The sequence below is a fragment of the Crocodylus porosus genome, unplaced genomic scaffold (assembly GCF_001723895.1).
Source record: "Crocodylus porosus isolate Cpor-Errol unplaced genomic scaffold, CroPor_comp1, whole genome shotgun sequence".
Classification (NCBI taxonomy): domain Eukaryota; kingdom Metazoa; phylum Chordata; order Crocodylia; family Crocodylidae; genus Crocodylus; species Crocodylus porosus.
The window spans coordinates 5,731,517-5,753,550 of NW_017728933.1; the positions used below are offsets into that span (position 1 = coordinate 5,731,517).

General features: G+C 51.6%; 3 protein-coding genes across 4 annotated transcripts in view; 1 reads left to right on the plus strand and 2 right to left on the minus strand.

Annotated features, from left to right (window-relative positions):
• Positions 1-1,936: 1,936 nt before the first annotated feature.
• On the minus strand, positions 1,937-7,881 carry NPM2 (nucleophosmin/nucleoplasmin 2). Its single transcript, XM_019546130.1, has 10 exons — positions 7,861-7,881; positions 7,161-7,240; positions 6,133-6,218; positions 5,601-5,720; positions 5,160-5,253; positions 4,504-4,640; positions 3,719-3,747; positions 3,262-3,301; positions 2,631-2,702; positions 1,937-2,046 (listed from the first exon to the last, which is right to left on the minus strand). Exons 2-9 carry the CDS (start codon positions 7,222-7,224, stop codon positions 2,658-2,660), a joined length of 615 nt encoding a protein of 204 aa, XP_019401675.1. The 5' UTR covers positions 7,225-7,240; positions 7,861-7,881; the 3' UTR covers positions 1,937-2,046; positions 2,631-2,657.
• Positions 7,882-10,131: 2,250 nt separating this feature from the next.
• On the plus strand, positions 10,132-12,382 carry PBDC1 (polysaccharide biosynthesis domain containing 1). Its single transcript, XM_019545909.1, has 6 exons — positions 10,132-10,164; positions 10,244-10,309; positions 10,393-10,452; positions 10,587-10,727; positions 11,063-11,174; positions 11,818-12,382. The coding sequence occupies exons 1-6, from the start codon at positions 10,132-10,134 to the stop codon at positions 11,943-11,945; spliced, it is 540 nt and encodes a 179-aa protein (XP_019401454.1). The 3' UTR covers positions 11,946-12,382.
• Positions 12,383-13,450: 1,068 nt separating this feature from the next.
• The window catches only part of XPO7 (exportin 7), a 69,883-nt gene continuing 61,299 nt past the window's right edge, over positions 13,451-22,034 (minus strand). For both annotated transcript variants that reach the window (XM_019546129.1, XM_019546128.1), the window contains exons 22-28: positions 21,250-21,332; positions 20,416-20,630; positions 18,559-18,697; positions 17,138-17,298; positions 15,828-15,926; positions 15,331-15,458; positions 13,451-15,112 (exon numbers count right to left, since the gene is read on the minus strand). In XM_019546129.1, coding sequence (XP_019401674.1) covers positions 15,019-15,112; positions 15,331-15,458; positions 15,828-15,926; positions 17,138-17,298; positions 18,559-18,697; positions 20,416-20,630; positions 21,250-21,332 — 919 coding nt within the window. In that variant the 3' untranslated portion in view covers positions 13,451-15,018. The remainder of the gene's footprint in view (positions 15,113-15,330; positions 15,459-15,827; positions 15,927-17,137; positions 17,299-18,558; positions 18,698-20,415; positions 20,631-21,249; positions 21,333-22,034) is intronic.

Below are 22,034 nucleotides of genomic sequence, written 5' to 3' on the forward strand. Positions count from 1 at the left end.
ACACAGGCTCTCCGAGCCTGCTTACATCGACCACAGACTGGTTTCGTTGTCCCAGGAGGGACACACAGAGCTCCCTACTCCGGCTGTGCGGGCAACAGGACCAGAGAGGCATCCTAATAGCCTGATTTGTGGAAGTGAACAGGGACCCTCCTCTCCTACCTGCTTGCCCCAGAAACCGAGACAGGATGGTCTCTGCCAGCATATTGCCTGCCCAGCCCAGCCAGGCCAGGAGATCCCAGCCTGGTGATACTGCAATGCTGGGAGGCTTTCCCTGCTCCCCCACCTGAAACTTTTGGCTCTGTCTCCTCCCTCTCTCTGTCCAGTGCCCTGCCTAGGGGCAGTAGTGGGGCTGGATGTAGCCAAGCAGATATTCCCATATGCCCCCCCACTCTCATCCAGGGTCTCCCCTCCACCACCTCCCACATCCAGCAGCCATCCCCGCTGATCCTCTCCCTTTGCCACACACCTGGAAGAGAATTAAAGCCAGCCATTGTAGGAGCCAATCTCACAACACAGCAGCATCCCAGCATGCTCCCGAGGGCAGCAAGCCTGCCACAAATACCTGTTAACTCCAGACCAAGGCCAGGGCAGCGGGTTATAATAGCATCCCCCACAGTTTAGTAATCCCCTTTTGTCTCCTATTCACAGCCAGGTCTGTGTTTGAGGACAAGAAGAGGGCGTGCCAGCACCGGTCTCAGGTTATCTAGGGTAGGAACTTTAGGAAAGAGATGTCTACGGAGAGAGATGGAAAGCACCCATCAAGGTGCCCATTAGTACAAAGCCAGAGCCCTGCTCGTTCCAGATTAGTGACAGCCCTGTTGCACCGTGCCCCAAATGCTAACCCAGCTCTTGTGGGCAGGATCCACTGCAGGGAGTCCCAGTCCAGCTCCCTGCAGCTGCAATGGGGCCCCATCTTCTTCACTGCCAGGGTTTTGGGGCTCCACATCTACCTCTTGGGGTTGTGTGGCAGGATGGAGCAGTCTGGGTAGTGTGGGGGAGAGCTGGGGCTACAACAGAGCAGAAAAGGAAAGGCTGCTCTTCAGCATTATCTACAGCAGACTGTAGCTTAGCACAGGCTTGGCACTGCTGTGGAAGCCATTACCCCACCTACTTTCAGCCTGGGCCCAGCTCTCAGCATCCCAAGCCTGCCATCACTCAGCAGCATAGCGCCTTTCCCCAACCCCAGGCTCTGGGCCATGGACCACCCAGCCTCCTCTCTCCTCCAGCCCCAGCACTGCAGGGCTTTTTGGGGTGGGGGTGGGAAGACAGGGTAGTGCTAGCATCAACCACTGGAGCCTGTGTTTCTGCTCACCCCCTACTGCTACTCCTGTCACCACCTCTTTCAGGCTCTCTACACGCCTCAGTTAAGTAGTTGTAGCTCTCTACTTAGCCCTCTTCCTGCTTGGTTCATTGTAGGGTGGTAGGTAATGCTTCTCTGCTCCTGGGGCAGATGGACAGAGACCACCTTATGGGCAGACCGAGCCTGCAGCCTCCAGTTTGGAGGACAAATTGGGTGTGCAGGGTGGATGACAGGCATTAGGCTGAAGAGCCCAGCTGTTCCCAAAGAAACTGCAACAGGGACCCGAGAGCTAGCCTAGCCCTCACTCCAGCTTCTCCTTTTGTGGGGGGCTGTAGTCAAGCCCTGAAGCTAACTAGCCCCTGCCACCGCTGATGGTTTCTTTCCCTTTGCAGGGCTGTCCTCTATAGGAACCAAGCAGTATTACAGTAGACAATTCCTGGCAGAACAAGGCTTTTATCTTTGGAGTGTGAGGCAGATAAAACACTACAGTCTCAGGGCCCCTTACACCCAACCAGGGGGAAGAACCCAGCTGTGGTACCAGGGCTAAAAGCTCAGCCTCAGTCATTCATCTTGAAGCCATCTGGCTCATTTTCTCAAAGTCACCCCACAAGCCTCACAGCATTAAAGCCCAAAGTGCAAAAAAACAAAAAAGGAGACAGCTTTATTGTTATTAAGGATAATTTAGAGAAATAAGTAGCGTGCACACACATACACAAAGAAATCTCTGTTCTTTTCAGCAGCAGGTCCTGGAAGTGAAGAGCAAACAAGTCTCAACACAAGCTGGGGTATTTTTATACTTGGGGCTTTTCTACAGATGGCAAGTGAGCTGCAGTTCTGCCCCCCACCCTCCCCCTCCAGCTGGAGGTGGCTTGTAAGTCAGTACAAAGAAGGATCACCTGCCTGGCTTCACTTTACTGGAGGGTTACACCTCTCCATTAGTGATGGGCAGGCTAGGAGGCCCAGACCTGGGAGTTGTACCCTTAAATACCAGGCCTCTGCTGGCTGTGGGACTCCCCACCACTGACTTCTTGCTGGCTGTAGGGCAGGCAGAATCCCTCAGAGAGGGAGAGCAGGCCTCTAGGTTTCTCCCAGGGCACCTGGTTGTTATTGCTCCACCAGCATGACATATTAAAGGAGATGCACAGTCAGTAGACCTTAGGAAAAGATGCTGGGTGCATCTCCAAATGCAGGATGCCCTAGCTGCTGATGGCAAAAGGAGCTCTGGGTACAAGTACTGGTCTCCCTCAGCACTGTGCCTTGCAGCCCTCAGGATCTCTCCCCTAGAGGCAAGAATATAGTATCCAACTAGCACAGTCAGGTGAGCCCTTACCCTGTGGGTGCCTTGCTGCATGTCCATCTATTTCTTGGCTGCTGGCTTCCTCCCTCTGCCTGCTCCTTTCCCCTGCAGCAAAAAGGAAGAGCAAATGGCTTGAGAGCAGCCTGTGACTGGAGAGTCAGCCAGAGGCACTGTGTGGCTCCCAATACAGAAGAGAGCCCGCTGGACACATCTGCAGATGTAGGGTAGGTGTCCGAATAGCCAGACTTAGCCTGCATCTTCCAGGCAGGCATTCACAAATGCAGTAGCCTGGTAAGACGACTGGCACTGGTCTCAGATAAATCAATTCTCCCCTTTTGAGATCTGGAAGCCAGTCAGAGACTCAAACCGACTCAGACAGGAACACCTCTTCTAGTAACTGTTTGCATGCTCTCATGCCTCACAAATGGTATCACTTGGAGGACAAATCGACTCCATGCCATGACCACCAGCCCCAGACACAGCTTGGGCTGTGAAGTCACTGGGCTCCAGGGAGCCCAGCGAGCACTTGCACAAGGACTGCTGCACCCAGCAAAAGGGACGGGTCAGGAATAAGCAGCCAGATGCTTCATACATGCTCTCCACAAAGTGCTGCCAGAACCAGCACCAGCACCCCTGCCCCAGGCATGTAGACATGGCTTCCTACCTTGTTAGAGGGTACATCCTCATCAGAAGGAACAGGGTTGCTTGGGAGAGAAGTGGGAGGTTAGCGCTTCTGCCATTAAGTCAGGCCATAAAGTCACAGAGGGAAAACACAGCACTGAGGTCCCTCAACTCACTTTCGGGGGGGTGGGGGGGAGAAGAAATCCAGGAGGTGGGTTCAAGCTTTAGCCTAGCTGTGTTGGGTATTTCTGAGGGGTACCAAGAAGGGCTAACCCATGACAAACTTTGGGAATGGCTCATCCTTCATTTTTTGCCAGTATTACATCCTGGCAGTGCAAAATATATTTCTCAGCCTATGTGGTCTATAAGACTAGCTTCACCAGGCATTGAAAGATGGCCACCAGTCAGGCACCCACCAAGGCCAGACCTCCACCACCATCTCTGGAGGACCACTTCATCCTTTCCCTGGCCCCACACCCCTTAAAATTTTTTTTACTTACTTGATCTCTTCTTTCTCTACTTTCTTCTTCTGGGACAAAAGGAGACAGATGTAGTTAAACCAGACAAACTCCAGTTCACAGAGAAGGAGAATGAAAGGAGCCTACCAACCCAGTCCCTTGTTTTCCAGAGGAGAATGTGGGTTATTTTTCCATGAGTTTTACTCACTCAAGAACGTACTTGTAACACAAAAATTGCAGCAACAGGACAAGCACCATCCCACTTACCTGGGAAAAACCAAGAGAAGAGAAATACTGCTCTCCTTTATGGACTGAGAGCACACACCAACCGCAGATGCTTCCCTCAGCCTGATGAAGGGTATTTATATGCAAAAGCTTGCAAAGAAAAATTTTTCCAACTATTTGAGTTGGTTTAATAAGAGGTATCAGGCCCAAAGAACCTCGTCTGCTTGTGTCCTTAGACCAACACAGCAAGACTGCCGACTTTGTGGCCAAGATGCCAACTCTGGCAAAGCATCAGCTGCTTCTCAGGAGGCCCAGGCCTTCATTGGCCAAGGCATCAAGTCCACCCTGCTCCTCCTAGAAACTCATCAATTCTCAGTGCACTTCCAGGACAGGGAAGAGCTGGGGCAGGGTTTCCCTCCTGGGGAAAGGTTTGGAGATGTCAGGCACATCTGGAGATGGACCAGGGGCAACCATGATGGATGCTGCTGGTCAGGTTCATGGGTACTAAAAACACATGATACTGCACACAGTCTGTGCTACGCTAGCAGTAACAAGGCACCCAGGCAGGGGCTAGTCAAGGGGCAGGCTGGGTCTCCCCATACCTTGGCTACACTTGCTTTCTTATTGGATGGCTGGCGCTTGGTGGATTTTTGGGGAGACTCCTCCTGAAACGATTCTTCTTCTTCATACTCTTCTTCTTCCTCCTCCTCCTCCTCCATCCAGGAGTTGTCTGGGACCACTGCAAAGAAGAGCTGGCCTGGTTCAGAGCATGGGGCACAGATCAAGGCACTCCCTGCCTCCTCCACTCCTAGGAGTAGGTACCCCAAACATGGGATGCCAGCCAGCCCCTGAGCCAGTAGTGGCTAGCCAGCATGCTCTGGTGCTGCACAGAACAAGTCTTATAGACCAGAAGAACCAAGTTACCAATACCTTGGAAGACCTGGGTGTCTTGTTAACAGCAGCTCCTCCCCAGGGCACATATCAGCTACCCCTCCCAGGAAGGGAGGACAGTCTATGGTCCAGACATGCGAGCGGCACAAAGTCCCTGCTCCAGCAGCAGAGTGTAATGCACACAGGTGGGGACTTTACTGCATTCCCATCATGCAGAGGTGGCAGTGGCCAGCTGGCTATAGTCTTCTCTCATTTGGTTGAAGCAGAAGCAGCCCAGCAAGTATTGCAGTCACCAGAACCAACATACACCACATTGCCCTAATGCCAAGGTTGGCCAGACTCTAAATCCCCCTGCATCCACACTTACAATTAATGTGCTGTCCAGTGATGTAGACTGGGCCAGAGCCAGCTCTCAGCCGAAAGGTTACAGGAGGAGTCAGCTCAACTCCCACCATGGGGGCCTGGAAGAGACAGCAGCAATGCCATGAGGGTGGGCTGATGGCAGGTTATGCCCTAAAAAGCTGTGGTTGGAGACCAGTTGGCTTTGAAGGCCTAACAGGGCTTTGTATTGAGTTCCAAAAAGCTGAAGACTGCATGGCAGTGCCCACCCCTCCTGTGCTATTCTCCTCAAAGGGCTGCTTCCTCCACATTTCAGCATGCCTACACTCCAAAATTAGCACCTCGGCTTGCTCAGACCTGGGCTTATCAGTGACCTGCTCTCCATCTCCAGGAGTCATCTAGATGCCAGATTCTGACCCAGCTTCCAGGCTGAGTAAATACCAGCCCAGTCCATACCCCCACCTCTCACCATTGGCAGTACAGAAGGCTTCAAGGCAGCTAGGACTACAGGGCTTGGGTCCCGGCTGTCCTCTGGAGGGATGATCTCTACGATGTTGAACTCATCGTTGGTTTTCTCCCCCACACAAATCTGTGGAGAGAGAAGAACAAGCCTTTAGCATTGTGTCAGCAGAGGTGCTTCAAAGGCAGGAAGACTCAAACTCCACAGCCTAACAGAGTAATACCTCTGCCAGTCAGCAGGGAAGACAGCTTCTGCTCAGAGTACCCCCCACAACTTGACATGCCCCAGGCCAAGTGGGCACCTTCACTGCAAGTTTCTTCTCACCAGGGACTCTCATGGGCACATTGGCAATGACAAGACTCCACTTGCAGTCCAGAAGGATGGACTCAGAGAAGCCAGACCCTTTGCTTTACCCTATTCTGCAACTGGCTTTTTTACAAATCAGGCTCCCCTCCCATACACACCTCCCACACCCACTTCAAAGCCAGACACAAGGGCCGTCCCAGACATCTCTGTGGGAAAGGATGGGCTAGGCACCTACCATCCGCAGAGCCAGCTGCTGCTCATAGGCCCAGTCATCTGGCATCTTGAAGGTGCAGGTTGTATTCTCTGCACTCAGTTCACAGCCTGTGGAGGGGGCCAGAGATCAGCGATTAAAAAAAAAAAAAAAAAAAAAAAAAAGTCAGATCATTAAGGCAGCTCACCCCACCTCCAGCATCACATACTTAGCTTGTGTTTCACAACACAGGCTTCTGTCAAGGGTGGGTTCTCAGCTGGTTGAGCTTACTACCCCTCCCAGCAAAGGGAACTAGGAAGAGAGAAGTGTTGGGAACTGCAAAGTATCTCCCCCCCACTCTCCAAATGGCTTCTCAGCCTAGGAGGCAAGAAACCCTGCCCCTCAAAGGGTCTTTTCACTTATGTTCCTGCCTGGTAGACAGCTTTAGAAGCAAAGATATCATGCCCCAGAGCTGCCACTGTCATTGGCCAACATGAACAACATGAGTGAAACGCATCCACTTTGTGGGGGAAGGAAGGAGGCAAGAAAAAGAGCAACTGATGCACTCCAGCTGCCCTTGCCCCTGACCAAGCTGAGCATCTGCACCTCAGCTGAAGGCAGACTCATAATAGCATGTCTGGCAATGCAGCGTGCCCCAGGGAGCAGGCCCTTTGCCCCATCTCACTCCAAGGATTTGTTTCACCTCTGAGAAGCAAAGGTGCTAGACACCTCAGAGGCTGCACTTTGTTTTAGCCAAGACCTGAGTGACTCAGAAGCCGCTAAGATTTAGCTCTCAAAATGACTCTCCATGGAGACACCTATAAAGAAAGGCGTCAGCAATAATGAGGAGTAAGTGGAGGTTGCAAGTAGGGCAGATCTGGAAAAAAGAAAAAAAGGACCAAAAACCAAAAACCAACCCCCCCCAACAAATTTCTGGATCAGAGAAGGCCATTACAGGACAGAGGACTGGGAGCAACAGCTTTAAGTAGTGTTAAGAAAACAGCAGAAATAACCCAAGCACTGATCATCAAGTGTTTCTCAGACACTCAGGTGCAAAGCAAGCAGCTTCTTACCCCAGATCAGAGATACTGGCTTCTCCGATTTACTGTCACTGTTGACACTATCAGTAAGAGCCATTGTTTCCAGGATCTACCTTTACCAGGGGAAGAGAAAAAAAAAAAAAAGCACCTTTACTCAAAAGAATCTCTATTCAGCTGCAAAGGCTTTGCAACAAGAGCACAGCACTTGAATCTATGAAGGTGGGGGTCATCTCCTGGTCTAGTTCAGTTAGGAAGCTGGGTTTTCCTCCTCCACACAGAACAAGGAGAATATGAAGCTGCTACTTCACAAGTGTCCCTCCTGCAATTGCTCTTAGATGCTACCTACCATCCTTCCTTCACCCCAAACATTAGAGCTGCAGTTTGAGAGCTCAGGAACACACATTTCCCATTGCCTGATTTCAATCTTTTTCCTATGTAAAAGTAGCTTTCTGAGTTACTGTTACCTACTGCCTCTGACCACATTTCTGCTGAAGAAACCAGAACAGCCCCTGTAAGAGAGCATTTTGGGGAACAGCATGGGGTAACCAACTTCATGCATCCTTCTCACCTAAGGACTCAAGACTTACAAATAATCAGAAAACACTTTAAAGGGAAAAAGCAGAGTTTACTGATATTTATTCTTAACAACTCACTTCCCCAACATAGAGCTGTATGCAAACCACCAAAGAAAAAATCCTCTACACAGAAAGGGGCTATGAATAGAACAACCTACCCCAGCAAGCCGCTTTTAAAAAAAAAAAAACAAACCAACCCACCCCCCACATAAAAGACCTAACCAACCCTGCATACAACCAGCCTCCAGACCAGGCATCTTATAAAGGCAGAGCAGGTGAGCCACTCAACCATTCATTCAATTAGCCTCACCTTGCTGAAATTTGGTCTTAAAGGGAAACAGCCCTTTCTCTTCAAAGAGAGATCCCTTCAAAGGGAGGACATTCGGCCAGGGGAAACAGTCTTGATTGCTATCGTCCAGCACTTTCTGTAGTAGAAATGTGAAGTTAAACCCACCGATCCAAGGTTTGGCTGTTCCAGAACAAATGGGTAGAGAAACCCCCCATTAAGTCTGGGAACCAGGGTCTGTGAACACAGAAAAACTGCTATGAAAAGTCCTCCCAGGGCATTCCAGCACTTACATGTCTAGCTGAGAAAAGAGTTAGGCAGTGGAGCTGTCTGCAGCTCTGATGGGCTTGATCTGTGCAGCGGAATTGATTAGGCACCGAACTGGGACTCGGGAGCCTTGAGTGCCATCTTTGGCTCTGCCACTGAGCTGCTGGATAGTCTGGAGTCATTCATTTCCTTCCTCTATGCCTCAGTTTCCCCTTCCCCCTTGGCTCTCCAGCTAGTTGGGACTTTAAACCAAGCAGGGCCGGACACCTCCGTACAGACCCTGGAGCAATGATCTCGGTTGTAACCCTGCTGTTCCACAGACAAATGGCAATGACACAATCAGATTGCAAGCTGCGGGGCTTGTGTTATCCTCAGTTTTCCTTTAGAGCACACTACCAGTTCCCCCGCTCACCCTGTGGTCGTGTTAGGTTGGGTCTGTGTTGCGTCGGTCTTGATGTCGAGTTTACATTATGGTTTGTACGCGATGGTTCAGATAGGGTCAGGCAGGGGTTGGACTAGATGACCTCTGGAGGTCCCTTCCAGCCCCACTTCTCTAGGGTTGTCTATCAAGACAAGTCAGTCCCGAGGCTGTTGCGACCACCGGGGCACCTTAGATGCTGGAACAACCCTCCTCCGCTCCCATGAGTGCCCATCGTCCGTGAGTCTTCAGGCAGAGCGACCCGGTAGCTCCCATCTCCTCTCCAGATGTGGATGGACATCAGCTCGCAGGGAGCTCATGAGCCCATTGACAGCACTTGTTTTTAGTCCTGCTGGGTGTCCACACACCTTCCTCACCCAGGCTAGCCCAGGTGGGGGCACCAGTTTAGTTGCCGACAACCTGACCATGAAAAAGGCTGTGCTGGTTTATGTGATACCAGAGAGCGGGCCAAGAGAGGCCTGGCCTGACGGACACAATTTTTTATGATCTGACAAAAACATTAGGACTCAGGAGTGATCCGTGCCCTGCCACATCCTCCCTGGGTTAGGAATGTGAGAGGACCTATCCCCGACTGGTTTAATCCCAACAGACCAGCCTTCCAGTGTTTTGACTAATCCCTTTTCAAACCCACTTCAAAATAATTCAGATCCAGAAAAAGATCCTGTTGCATGCCAGAGAGAGGCAGGGATTTTTGTGGGCAGCATCTTTATTGGACCGACTGCGCAACTGGGCTAAGGCCTTGTTCAGAGCACCCGTTTTCCTGCTTAGCTTTGGTGGCTCGCCAACGCCTTCCAGAAGCTGGAGAACAACATCCGTTCGGGCCCCGCTCCTGGCAGGGGCTTTCACCCCAGCGTGGCCGGCCCCAGGGGCCGTGGTTTTGTTTGCACATACACGCGTCAACTGTGCTCTTGTTGAGAACGGGGCTGGGGCAGGGACCAAGGGTTGTGGGGCAGCCAGGCTTGGCTGGGGGCTTGTGCAGCGTGGTTTGGGAGCCGTGCAGTGCGGTGTGGGAGCTGCGCTACGGCTTGGGAGCCCTGCAGTGCACCATGAGAGCCGTGCAGTGCAGCACAGTCCCTGTGCGATGAGGTGTGGGAGCCCTGCAGTGGTTTGGGATCTTTGCAGTGCAGCATGGGGGCCATGCAATAAGGCGTGAGAGCTGTGCAGTGGTTTGGGAGCCGTGCAGTAGTTTCAGAGCCGTGTTGCGCAACGTAGGAGCCATGCAGCACTGCGTGGGAACAGTGCGGTGTCGCTTGGGCGCCGTGCAAGGAGGCGAGGGAGCTGCGCCGTGCGGTGCGGGAGGAGCGGCGGGACCCAGGGCCGCACCGCATGCGCCGCCGCTCCCACCCCCACCATGGAACCCCGGTACAGGCAGCTTCCGGCGCAGCCGGAAGCGAACCCCCAGAGCAGGCGGGGCAAAGGTCAGGGGTCCCAGGCAACATGGCGGCTGCCGGCGGCGGCCTGGGCGCCCTGGTGAGGCCCGGCAGGGCTGGGGGAGGGGGTGGCGGGGCCGCCCGAGCCCACCTGAGCCGCCGTGTCTTGTTCCCCGCAGGGCCCCGGCGGAGCCGCGGCCGCCGCCCGCGCGCTGTCCCTGCCGGCCGAGGCCTACGGCAACGACGTGAGTAGCCAGGCGGGGGTGGGCCGGGGCCGGGCATGCCGCCCCCCCCTTACCCTTTGTCCTGTCCCGTCCCGTCCCCGCAGCCCGGCGTGGAGATGATGTGGGCCATGAAGGCAGCGCAGCACGCTGAGGTCTACTTCAACGTGAGTGCGGGGCCGGGGTCGGGACCGGGCTGCCTGCTTCCCGCCGGGGAGGGGGGTCGAGCGTGCTGCTGCTCGCAGCTTTCGAGACCCAGGAGCCCGGCGCCGGGTTGTCTCCACTTTTCCCCCACCACCAGCTCATTTCCTCGGTGGACCCCACGTTTCTGAAGCTGACCAAGGTGGATGAGGAGATCTACACCGCCTTCCGGGACCGCTTCAGGCACCTCAGGATCGACGTGCTGGAGCCAGAAGAGCTCAAATCAGAGCCGGCCAAGGAGGTCTGTGCTCCAGAAAGGCTGCAAAGTGGATGTGGCATCTCCCCTGGGGAAAAGTCTTGGGTTGGAAGGAGGGAGGCGGCTCAAGGGGGGAAGCACTACATCAGTGGTGGTGTGCGATGACACAAAGCCACGCTGGAGACACGTTCACCATGAAGGGATTCCCGACTCCGGGTGCTTTTTGGCTTCACCGGTGCACTTGTTATTCTCCCGAATGTGGGCGAGGTGTTGCGAGCAGCAGGCCGGTTCGGGAACATGGGATCTGAGGGCTGAGAACAGGGGCCCACTTCATCCGGCTGCTGGGAGAAAGTTTACAGCCCCGGCTCTTCTGTCTCTAGAAGTGGCGTCCGTTTTGTATGCAGTTTGAGGGGGTCGTCGAAGACTTCAACTACGGCACCCTGCTGCGGCTGGACTGCAGCAAAGACTACACGGAAGAGAATACAATATTTGGTGAGCAAATCGCCGCATACAACCCGAGAGAAAGGCCTGCCCATGCAGAAACCAGGTGCAGATTTCTATGTGGCACTTCTAAATTGAGCACTGGGTCCTCCCTAGTTTGCTTCTGTGGCCATATGGCTGAGGGCAGGCAATACTCAGGGCTATCCAGACTCCAGCCTTGGGCCTACGTGTCGGATGCCCACTGAAGGTTTTGAAAACATCTGAAGCCTCAGGCACCGGTGGAGGATTCTTGCCTGTAGTAGGGCCACACATGGTTCTTGCCTGACTCTGAGAATTGATTTAGCTGATTTGGCATGACATTTTTTTCTTAAAGACAAGTCAACACATGGAAACCCAGTTGTTCCTCTGATACTGAACTGAACCTAGATTCAGCCTCAGTACCAAGTTATAGATTGTCTGCTTTGCTGATTAACCCACAAAAAGTGCTGTTTTAAGGGGTAACTGTTGCACAAGCAGCTGTGCCCTGCCATACCTAGAGCCTTAAGTCTTGGAGCAGCTCCCTTCTGGATTAAAAATGCTGCACGTCTGTGCATGAAGGAGGCAGTAGTAGAAGCTTGCAAGAGCTGCTGGGAGGGGAAAATATGTTAAACCACAGAACTGCGATAAAAATATGTTTATTTTCTCCCCCATTTAGCCACCAGGATCCAATTTTTTGCCATTGAAATAGCTCGAAACAGAGAGGGTTACAACAGCGTCATCTACAACTCAGCCACCCAGAGGAAAATGGCTGCTGCAGAGAAGGCAGCTTGTGAGCATGGGTAGAACAAACCCCTTGTATACACTGGACAGGGCCACTCCCTGCTGCAGGAGTGTTAACAGTTGCTCTGGAGCTACACGAACACGCAGCAACTGGAGGGGAACTTGGCTTAGAGATCAGCTTTTGCTCTGTGCTTTTATGGTGCTCAAGTGAACTAAAGTGAGTGCCCTGTCAATAAGTGGTTATGACTTAAATCTTGCTACATACAGCAGGGTGGTGGAAACACAGAATAGCATTTCCTGGCACCTTGCACCTATAACCTGGGAGCTAGCGGCCTTCATCTGTTTTCAGAGCTAAGAACTTGTCACAAGGTACTGCATCTCCCTGGAGCATTGCTCTTCTCCAGTGTAGTTCTTCCTAGACTTGACAAGCCTCCCATGTCACTGGGATATACTGCAAGTTAATCAGTTTATAACAATAAACCACAGGTGTCCATTATCATTTCCAGTTGCCATTCTGGGTGTTATTTCTTTACTAGATGAGTTCTGTTAGTTCAGGTTTCTTTCCTCCCACCCCCCTTTTCTTCATTAGAGATGAAAGCAGTAAGGGGAGAAGATACTGCCTGGACACAGTAGCTGCTGCTAGCTTTGGTGTCTTTCAAAGGAAAGGAGTGGGCTAAAGAACTTAAGGGCCGTGTTTCCATATCAGTTCAGGCCTTTTGTCCCCTACCTCCCTGAGGCTTTTTCACGCTGAGGCACAATCAAAAGTGAATCTTGTACAGGTTTCCTCAGCATCTAGTTTATGGTCAGAGGCATCCCTAACCAGAAGACCCTGAATATTAGATCCACTGGCAAAGCCTTTCAGATTTAGAGGGGCCGCTCATGCGGAAGAGCTAGCAAGAGCAGGAGAGCTCTGTCCTATGTGAGTGCAGTTACTTCGAGCCTTGCCAACAGAAGAAAGGTGGCCTCTGCTCTGGTATGCAAACACTGAAGAATGCACTTGAGCTTGAGGCAAGTTGCAGGGTTGCTCATTCAAAATGAAAATGAAACCAAACTGCGCTACTGTCAAAGCAGCTGCAGAGATTTTCTGGGTCCTGGTTTAAGTTCAAACCATAGTTTCAAAGCAGTTCAACAGTTATGGGTTCATGGTCTTTAGTGTTAAGGAACAGAGTTTATTAAAATGTTTCAGATAATCAACTGATACCTCCATGACAGGGAAGTGGAGGCTCAGCTGAATAATCTGCAATCACAGGCCAAGCACCTAGGCCTGATGGCACTGTCCAATGAAGTCTAGAATACAAACCTGTCCTGCCAGTAACACCCATGCAGACTCCCTGTGCCTGAAAGCTTGCAGAGAACAATTTTTCCAAATATTTAGTTGGTCTAATAAAAGATACCACATGTAGCCCAAGAACCTTGTCCGTCAGTAACACTGCTTTTACCCATACAAAGCAAGCTGCTGTAGTACCTCAGGCCCTAGTCCAGGTGGCAGAACCCTGTGAAGAGAACATTAGGAGTGGGTTTTTGAGACTATCAGTGAGACAAGTGGCCTCTGCAAACAGCAGACACAATTCAGTAGAAACCATTGAAGTTTATTTGCAGTCACAATGCTTACACTGTATGCAGCAAACACCCTTACAAGTCAACCAGCGATCTGCTCACGCGAAAAAGGACCCAACACACAATCGCCAGAGGAAAGGAGATTAAAAAAAAAAAGAAAAATTCAGAGTAGGTGGTGTACGGGCAGAGAAACCGAAACCAAACCTAAAGGACTGAGTGGCTGTGGGTTAGAGCTGAGCTAGAGATGCATACAACTAGCAGCAACAGTAATGGAGAAAGTACAAGGCAAACAGGTTTCCCACTCCCCAATTACACTTTCCTTTGTAATTAAGTTTTCTATCCAAAACATGTATTAGGGTGATTCAGAGAAACAGACTGGTTTTTAAAGGGGGATGTTAAATAACTCATGCTAGGCAGACCTTGTTATTAAGAACCCTCTACGGTGGTAAATTCAATACAAACCCCCCTCCAAGACCCTGGCTGCGTCATGCTCCCGAGCACGTGTCTGAAAATGGACACGTGGTGGCCCGCGGGAAGGCTGTGCAGGTCTTGCACTGGCAAGGAGTATGAGAAGCTCAGCCCAAGGCCTTCAATCTGTTCCACGCGCTTTCTGCTCGACAGAGGTTGTGAGGTGGGGGCGGAAAAAAAGAAAAACCAAGGAAAGAAGAAGAGTTGGCAGGTAGGTGAGACAGCCTCACTGCGGTGCTCCTCCCAGGGTGGGGCCAGATGGGGGTGGGTAGAAGGATCCCCTACTGAAAGAAACAACTCGCCAAATGCACCAACACTGGGTGGCGAAGGCCCTACCAGAAGCTGACTGACAATGGGAACAGCATCTACCATTACACTGGGGGAGGAGACACCCACAAGCTAGCACAGATGAATGATCACGCAGCATGGCTTCGAGTTCCTAATAACAAGGGTGAGACAGTAACAGGAAGTTGTGATTTTTAAGGGGCTTATAAGAAAAAAAAAATATACATTTGGAATTTTACATTTTCTCTCTTTTTTTTCCCCATTTGTGGTTTTTGTTTCTCTCTACACGTGTCACTAAATATATCTCTGCACTTTCATACCCCCTCACCCAAGTAAAGCTTCAAGCCAGCAGGAGACGCATCTTCCTCACTCGCATACGCAACCCTCACGGCAGCATTGGTGCACTAGACTCCGTAAAAATTTCAGTCACGCTTATTTTTTTTTTTTTTTTTTTTTTAAACTTGAGTCAATATAAACCTTGTTCAAAATGTTATGAAAAAATGTACATGTTTATACAAGGCAGGCTGCAGCAGAGCGCTAGGGTTCCACGCAGACGTTCTGGTAGGGAGACGCTGGATTCTCGCACCCGGGTCATGCCCCCTCCACCCCTCCCAAGGAAACGGAAGCACCCTGCCCTGGCGAGTTGAACACCCCCCTCCTGTTCCCTCCTCCCTTGGACGTGGAGTACGGCGGAGCTTGAGTGCCGCAGTCCAACCCGAGGGAAGAGCAGGGATCAGAAACGCCCTCTTTTCTTTCCATCGGAAACGGTAACCCCTCTGGTCCAGGCCAAAGAGATGCTGCTCTGTACAGGTGATGGTGCGAGACGTCAGCTCATCATGTCATTGCTGTTCACGCCGTAGGTGGAATTCTTCATAGAGTCGTTTACCTCCCGCCTGAATGCCGACAGGTTCTGGGTGAACCTATGGGAACACAGACCAGCATGTATTAGAACAGGGATGGCCGGCACCGATACAGGAGTGTCAGACGCCTTATCCTAGGCCACATATTTGAATCCTAGCCCATGATGTTGCCATAAACAGGGACTGCAAGTCTCAGCAGACTGCATTCATTCATTAAGCAGAGCTACAGGCTCAGTACCGTGCGATGCCACCTCCCAGGCTGATCTCTCTATACCAACCTGTCTCTGTTCTTGGTTAGCAGGTTGCGTTCAATGCCTTCCATGAGGTTCTCGAAGCAGAGGTGCATGGCCTGCTGCTTCTCCGGGGGCTGGCTGTTCACTATGCTGTTCCTCAAGTCTGAGAAATACTGGGGGAAACAGGAAAGTGGTGGTGAGCCATCTGAGTGCTGAGCCAGCTGTCTTGTCAGGGGTAGCAAGAAGTGCGCAGCTTCGGTTTTTGCATATTCTGGAACTCAGGTAAATGGGTAACTGGAGGATTTGCTAGAGCTAAGGGTGTGCCAAGCAAATGCCACGTAAGCGTTTCCCTTCAGCACAGCAGGACACCGGGACACTGCCAACCTTAGCTGCGCTGCTATCCCGGCTCCCCTGAATCTGAATCCAACTCTGCCAGTGCAATTCCCAGTCACTTGCAGGACACCAGATTCTGCCCCAACTCCAGACGTCTCTCTCAACTAAAAGGTCAGCTTGGTCTGCTGAGAGCGGTCAGGCCTGCTTACCTTTTCATTGAGAAGTATCAAGCCAAGTAGAGGTCGGGACATGGACCACTGGTTCCTGCAGTCCTCGAAGATGATGATGTTCAGCACTGTTGACAGCATCTGGAAAGATAATGGGAAAGCAAGAGGGTCAGGCTGCTCCTTCAAAGCCAACTTTCCTCCTGCCCCAGAAACGTGCATCAATTTGCCAGCATGCACACCTCCAAGGGGTCACAGCTGACTGCATGTATTACCCATAAAGCTGTAGCATGTCTGGTCTTCCAGCTCACATTGCAGGTCCTGCACTGTATGATCAGGACCAGCAAAAGAGAAAGAAAACCTGTCAGCCATGTACACCAGAGGTGAGAGGCTGTCAGGAATGCAAAACCCGGTTATTGAGTTCATCCTGCAGAGGCACCCATGAGATCCACGCGTTAGCAGCACTGAGGTGCCACTTTCCAGAAAAGGGAATAAACAGAGCTCTTGAGTGGATACAGCAGAAGAGCCAAGGTAGGCAGAGTGCTTGCTTACTGGAGAGATCAGGGAGAATCTGATGGTTGCCTCACCAAGCTCTGGAACAACACCGCTGTGTTCAACCAAAAGCGTACACACACATGCACGCTCCTGCTTTTCAGCTCCTCAACTGGTACATACGCAAGATGATTGCATGCTAGTGGGTGGCAGATGCATTTCCTAGCTTCATCTTGACAAGCTTCCAGCAAGTCCCAACAAAAGGGGACTGCAAATGGGGTAGTTTTTTGAAAAAATAATATTAAGAAAGGTTGCAAGTTTTGGGCTCCTCCTGCTCAGAGTGTAGGTGTGAAATGCCCCATCCTGCATGCACAGAACTTTGGCCCCAGGCATCAGTCCCAGGGCAGTTCCCAGTTCAGAGCTCTGGAACGTGATAAACAACATGCTGGAGTTACAGCATAAGCCATGGGTTTCCAGTTCCCTCTGACATCAGTTAAGTGCCTCAGCTCTGGAGAAGGCAACAGTGCCTGCAGGAGGAGACCGGGCACTGCATGACAAGTGCTTCAGTGTCATGTGCTCATGATGTAAAGACCATAGCTCCTGTGAACGAAGTGTGCCCCCGGCAGCTGGGGGAGGGCACAGCAGCGGCAATGGGAGCACGGCAGAGGAAAGCAGGGGAGCTCCCGCAGATGCTGTCGGTGGTGGGGGAGGGTGGCGAGAGCTGACCAGGGGTTGGCAACCACCCGCAGACGCTGCCAGCAGCATTGGTGGCACCTTTATGTAGGGGGTGCACCACCATGCTCAGGGGATGCACGTGCACCCCCTACGTGTCACCCCCGGTATCTCCCTTCTCAGCTCTTTACCTGCTGAATCATCTCCGGGTGCTGCTGCATGATGTGCAGGAACCGGTCGCTCTCCTGGGTCAGGGGGGTGGTCCTCTTCTTGGTGCTGCGGGATAGCTGCTTGAAGAGATAGGTGACAATGTGGTCCAAACAGGAGCAGCAGCCTGTGCAAACCATGGTGTCTGCGAGAACAGGAGAAGGGGACACATTGGGACACCTCCAGCACTCTGCCCGGTCCAGTGGCTGGCCAAGACTCCCATGGAGCTCCTTGCCTGGTCCTGCACTTCTCCCCTCCCAGAGGCCAGCCTCATGGCACCCGTTCACCTCCACCAGCCAACCTGACACACACTCAGGCTGATAACTGGCAAGTTCATCAGCCCCGAGTGCAAGATATAGGCAGGCACAGGCTTTCATCAGTGCTGACAACCCAGGGAGTTGGGGTAATTGCACAGCCCCTGCCGTTTCTCTAATCAATAGACTAGGTCTCCTATGTGATGCTGACTGCTGTCACGCTCAGGGATAGGGAAGCTGCAGAGGGCCAGGAGGCATGCTAATAAAGCCGCCTTTGGGCCATGTTGTGACACCCCTCCCTGCCGATGCACTGTGACAGCCCCACCAGCAGCCTCTTCAGCACAGACAGAACTCAACACTGCAAGAGAGGTGCCTGTAAGGAACCTTGGCCTTCCTTTGTTTCACTCCACCCCAGCTGCTGACCTTGAAGCTGATAAAGGCCAATCTGCCACAGCCAGCACTCTGAATGATTGCTGGACCCTGAGATTCTAAGGTGTTTGGGGCTGAAAAACACCAGGAATGCTCTCCTGGAGCTGCACGTTATGTATCATCATCCTAGTCCTGGACAGAGCTGCACCTTTCAGACTTGGATTTTCTACTGCATGCTACCAGCAGCTACAGTTCAAGTTCACAGAATCACACAAACGCCTCCTCCTGTCCTGGATATCAAAGAGGGGCCACAGCCCTATGTACAAGGATTCACAGTGCTGCCTCCATGTTTGCTCCTTGCTTCAGCTACTCTCAGAGACTGCAGATCTTCCTATACCCTACCCTTTGCTAACAGACTAATCTAGGATGGTACCAACCTGGGTTCAGTCCCTGAACCGCTTCACATTTCACTCCCCCACAGCACAGTACATTGCACCACTGGTCTATTTCAACTGTGAGCTGTTCAGGGCAGTGACAACATCCATCTGTATTACATGTGTGTACAGTGCCTGCATACAGGGTACTGATCTCCTAGCCCACAAACACCTCCATAACACAGATGAGGCATGCCATTAAAATGAACTTGCAATATCTACTGCTGCAAATAGATCTTAACTAGGTATTGATGTCTTTAAGTTTGTAGTGTAGACTAAAGCCCATTCTCCTCTCCTCTTTTCAAGAGAGCCCCTTTTTGCATGCACCAAAAGAAGGCAGATAGTTACCTAGTGCAGTGAGACCTTCGGAAATGGAAGAGAGAATATACATGATTACGTGGGGCTCCAGGCTGGCTATGAAGTTCATGTGGTCCTGGGTGAGAACTTCCAATAGGGAATAGTAGGACTGGCTGAGTTTGGGGTAATCCTGCAGAAAGAGAGGAGTTGTTTAGGGCTCCTGTTCAGTTTGGAATTGAGCATGGAGCTTCTGGCAGAGCAGCGGAAGCCTAAACACACATATTTCCAATCACCTGGAGATTACTTGCTTTCACCGTCTTGAAAACAGCTTATGCAAAACAATCACCCTACAGAGAACCTACGGGTTGTGCACCCCCATCTCTCTAGTTACCTTGGAGTATCCCAATAGGCTTCCTCCATTAGTGTTTTATCAGAACATTTCCCTATACCCTGCTTCCATCCGTTTTTGGCTTGGCAAGTTATTTGGCCAACTTGGACACTGGAGGTGCTGCCTCCTATTTTAGTGGGTCAGTGGCAATAGATCTGAGGAAGAACAGCCTCCCTGGAAGTATGGGAGCAACTACAACCACTCCCAAGTTCTGCTGAAGTAAGAAGGACCTGGATAATGACGCAAGTCCTGGAGCCAGCTAACCAGCTCTGCAGTGGCATGGTCTGTGCCAAAGGAGCTGTTGCAAGTGGGCACAGAAACAGTTCACCAGGCTTATGCAGAAGCAAGATGGCAAGGCAGCTGCCTTCAGAACAGCAAGGCTGTGTTTTAATTGCTGTTGCGGACACAGCCTGGAGCCACACAGAGCAAAGAAACGGCTCTGTCAGCTTGAAGCATCTTTCAGGTAAGGAAGCAATTATCTGGCTGCAGCTCTGTCCCCGACGAGAGAGGAGCTGGCACCACGGGCCTCAAGGAAACTGTGTGAGCAAGGAGCAACGACTTTTCTCATCAGATTCTGTTCTGCAATCAGAGGCTTCATTGCACACTGAAGTCCAGGAAGGTCTGACTCAGTGGGAAAGGCTAAAGCTTGCTCATCCATCCACAATACTCCTTCAGTGAGACACCTTTTAATATCCCATCCTGCTCCCTGACACCCGTGTATAGCTTTCTGTCAAGGCTGCCCCTTATAGGAAGGAAAGCAAAGCTCTGCGGGAGAACACAGCAAGAGAAGGTGTGCACTGGACATCAGCCCAGCTCAATCTCCCACTCCTGTCTCGCATCAAGAGGCTGCATTGTCTGATTTCAAAGGCTGAGACAGTGATGCACACAGGAAACTGGCAGGACTGGCTGAAGCTGGGGGAGATGAAAGAGAAACAAGAAACTTTTGTAACAGGGGGAGGCTGGTACAAAGGATGTGGGAGCCCTGCTAGCAAGTAGATTTTTTCAAGCTCAGGAGTTTGGGAACTCCAAATGATGACTGGCACCACAGAGCATTATGAGACCCTGGGAGAGATCCCTATGGCGAGTACTGCACGGGCCCGTCACACAAGCCTCCAGCTGCGTTCTGGCAGCAGAACAGAGTGCCAAGTGCATAGGGGTGAGGGCTGGGTGGGGAAGGAGACCGGTGAAGGGACACCTCTTTGGCAGAGTAAGGAGTGAGCTTCAGCACAGACACATGGGCCATTCTTTGCACACAAAAACAGGAAACACAGGCAGTAAGTTCTTCCTGCCTTGGCTTTTTTCACTTTTGGAAACCCAGATCAAAAAGTGGTGGTGTCTTTACTGCCACATGTAGCACAGCTAACACCATGGCGCTCTTTGGATACGGAGGCACACAAGGGGACTTAACAGCCATTTGGACATAGCAACACAGGCATACATCTCAGTCAGGGCAGCACACAGAGGATGGACTCTTTTGTGTACATGCAGCATGCAATTAGGTTAGAGACATGCTGGCTTACCAGGAGGTCGCTATGCGGGATGGAGAGCAGGAGCTTGATAAAGGTTTGCAAGGCATTGTCGAGTGCATCGTCCCCGTAAAGCCGGAAGACACCAAAGTTGACGTAGCTCCCACTGAGCGCAGCTTTCAGCATTGAGAAGCATATGGAAATGCCCTTCAGCTTCAGGGCATACACCTGGTCCTTTGGGACCTCCCCAAGCGTGAGGATACGATTTCCTGCAGGAGCACAGAAGCAGACTCAACACACCAGCACCACTGCCATCTCCTGCACCATCCTGTCTCTCAAAGGGACTGGGGAAAAAGGCAGCAGAGCTGTAGGGAATGACTGAGGAGAGACCAGAAAGAGGTGTTTGGCGCGGCGTCTCTGGGCCAGCTTCCAAAGCAAAGGTTACATTATTGGCTGTGGCTGCTCTAAGCTGTGTCCTCATATGCCCTGGGAGAAGCTGGTTAATAGAATGCTTCTCTGGTTGCACACTGCACTGCTGGAAAATGAGTGCAAACTGATCTGCAGGGCTGAAGAAAGCGTGTGGCTTTGCTGGGGGAAGGAGGATGGTGTTAATCATTTCCAGTGGCAGCGTTTCCCTAGCATGGCAAATCCTGACCTCCTTTTGCTCATCTATTGAGTGCCAGGACCTTAGGCCAAATTTGCCTGCTTCACATAAGCACAGTAAGATCACAATTCAAGGTACTTGTCCCTGCCTTGCAGCCCAGACTCCTCTTCACAACACCAGCTGTAACAGATGCCCCAGGCCCTGCTCACAGGGGATCAGCTGCCTTCCAGGCAGCTTCCCATCTGGGCAGTTGCAAGAATGAAGGCTCCCCACTCGGTACTCACCATACGTAGTTATCATTTTACTCGTTTCCCGAAAAAGCAGGATGCCATTTGGGGAGGACACATCAAACTGCAACCTTTGGGATCTGCCAGGGGAAAGCAAGCAAATCAACAGCTGCTCACGTATATTGGAGGGAGGAAGGAGAGAATCTTCCTTGCTGGGGCATCACTTGGGGTAGGGCTGTTTATGGCAGTTCAGCAACAGCTGCTCCATTTGGTATCAGAGTCAGGACACAGCAGATGAGAGGACTGATGCTGCTTCTATGGAAGGAAAAGGCCTGTATTTTGCACATTAAGAGTACTAAAATTCACCATATGCTGGAAATCCAGTTTTGGCAATAGTCGCTGGGCTACTGCCACGCAAACACAGGGAACTCCAGCACAGCTCAGGAGTACTGCGCTAAGTTCTGATCATGATTCAGATGAGCTTAAAAACGTAGTCATTACATGGTTTTCCTCCCAACAGCTGAGTGGATCTTCAGGCTGAAGTGCGGCAAGCTTGCTTGTCTTGCCTCACGGAGTAGCAATAGGCCACTGAGTAGAATCTGTCCCTTCTCACATATACCTTTTGGATTTGGTAAACAGCGTGACCACACGGATCCTAGGGAACTGGGACGTGACCAAGTTGAAGTCTAGCATCCTTTCTGAAGGCTGGAACACTACTTAGTAAACCTCTTCTGTAGAGCCCTGTTCAGCGGGCAGTGCTCCATGAACAAGGTTTGACAACCAGCCAAAGATCAGACAGCTTCTGAATTATTTGACCAGAAGCCAAGGTGTCTATCCATTGG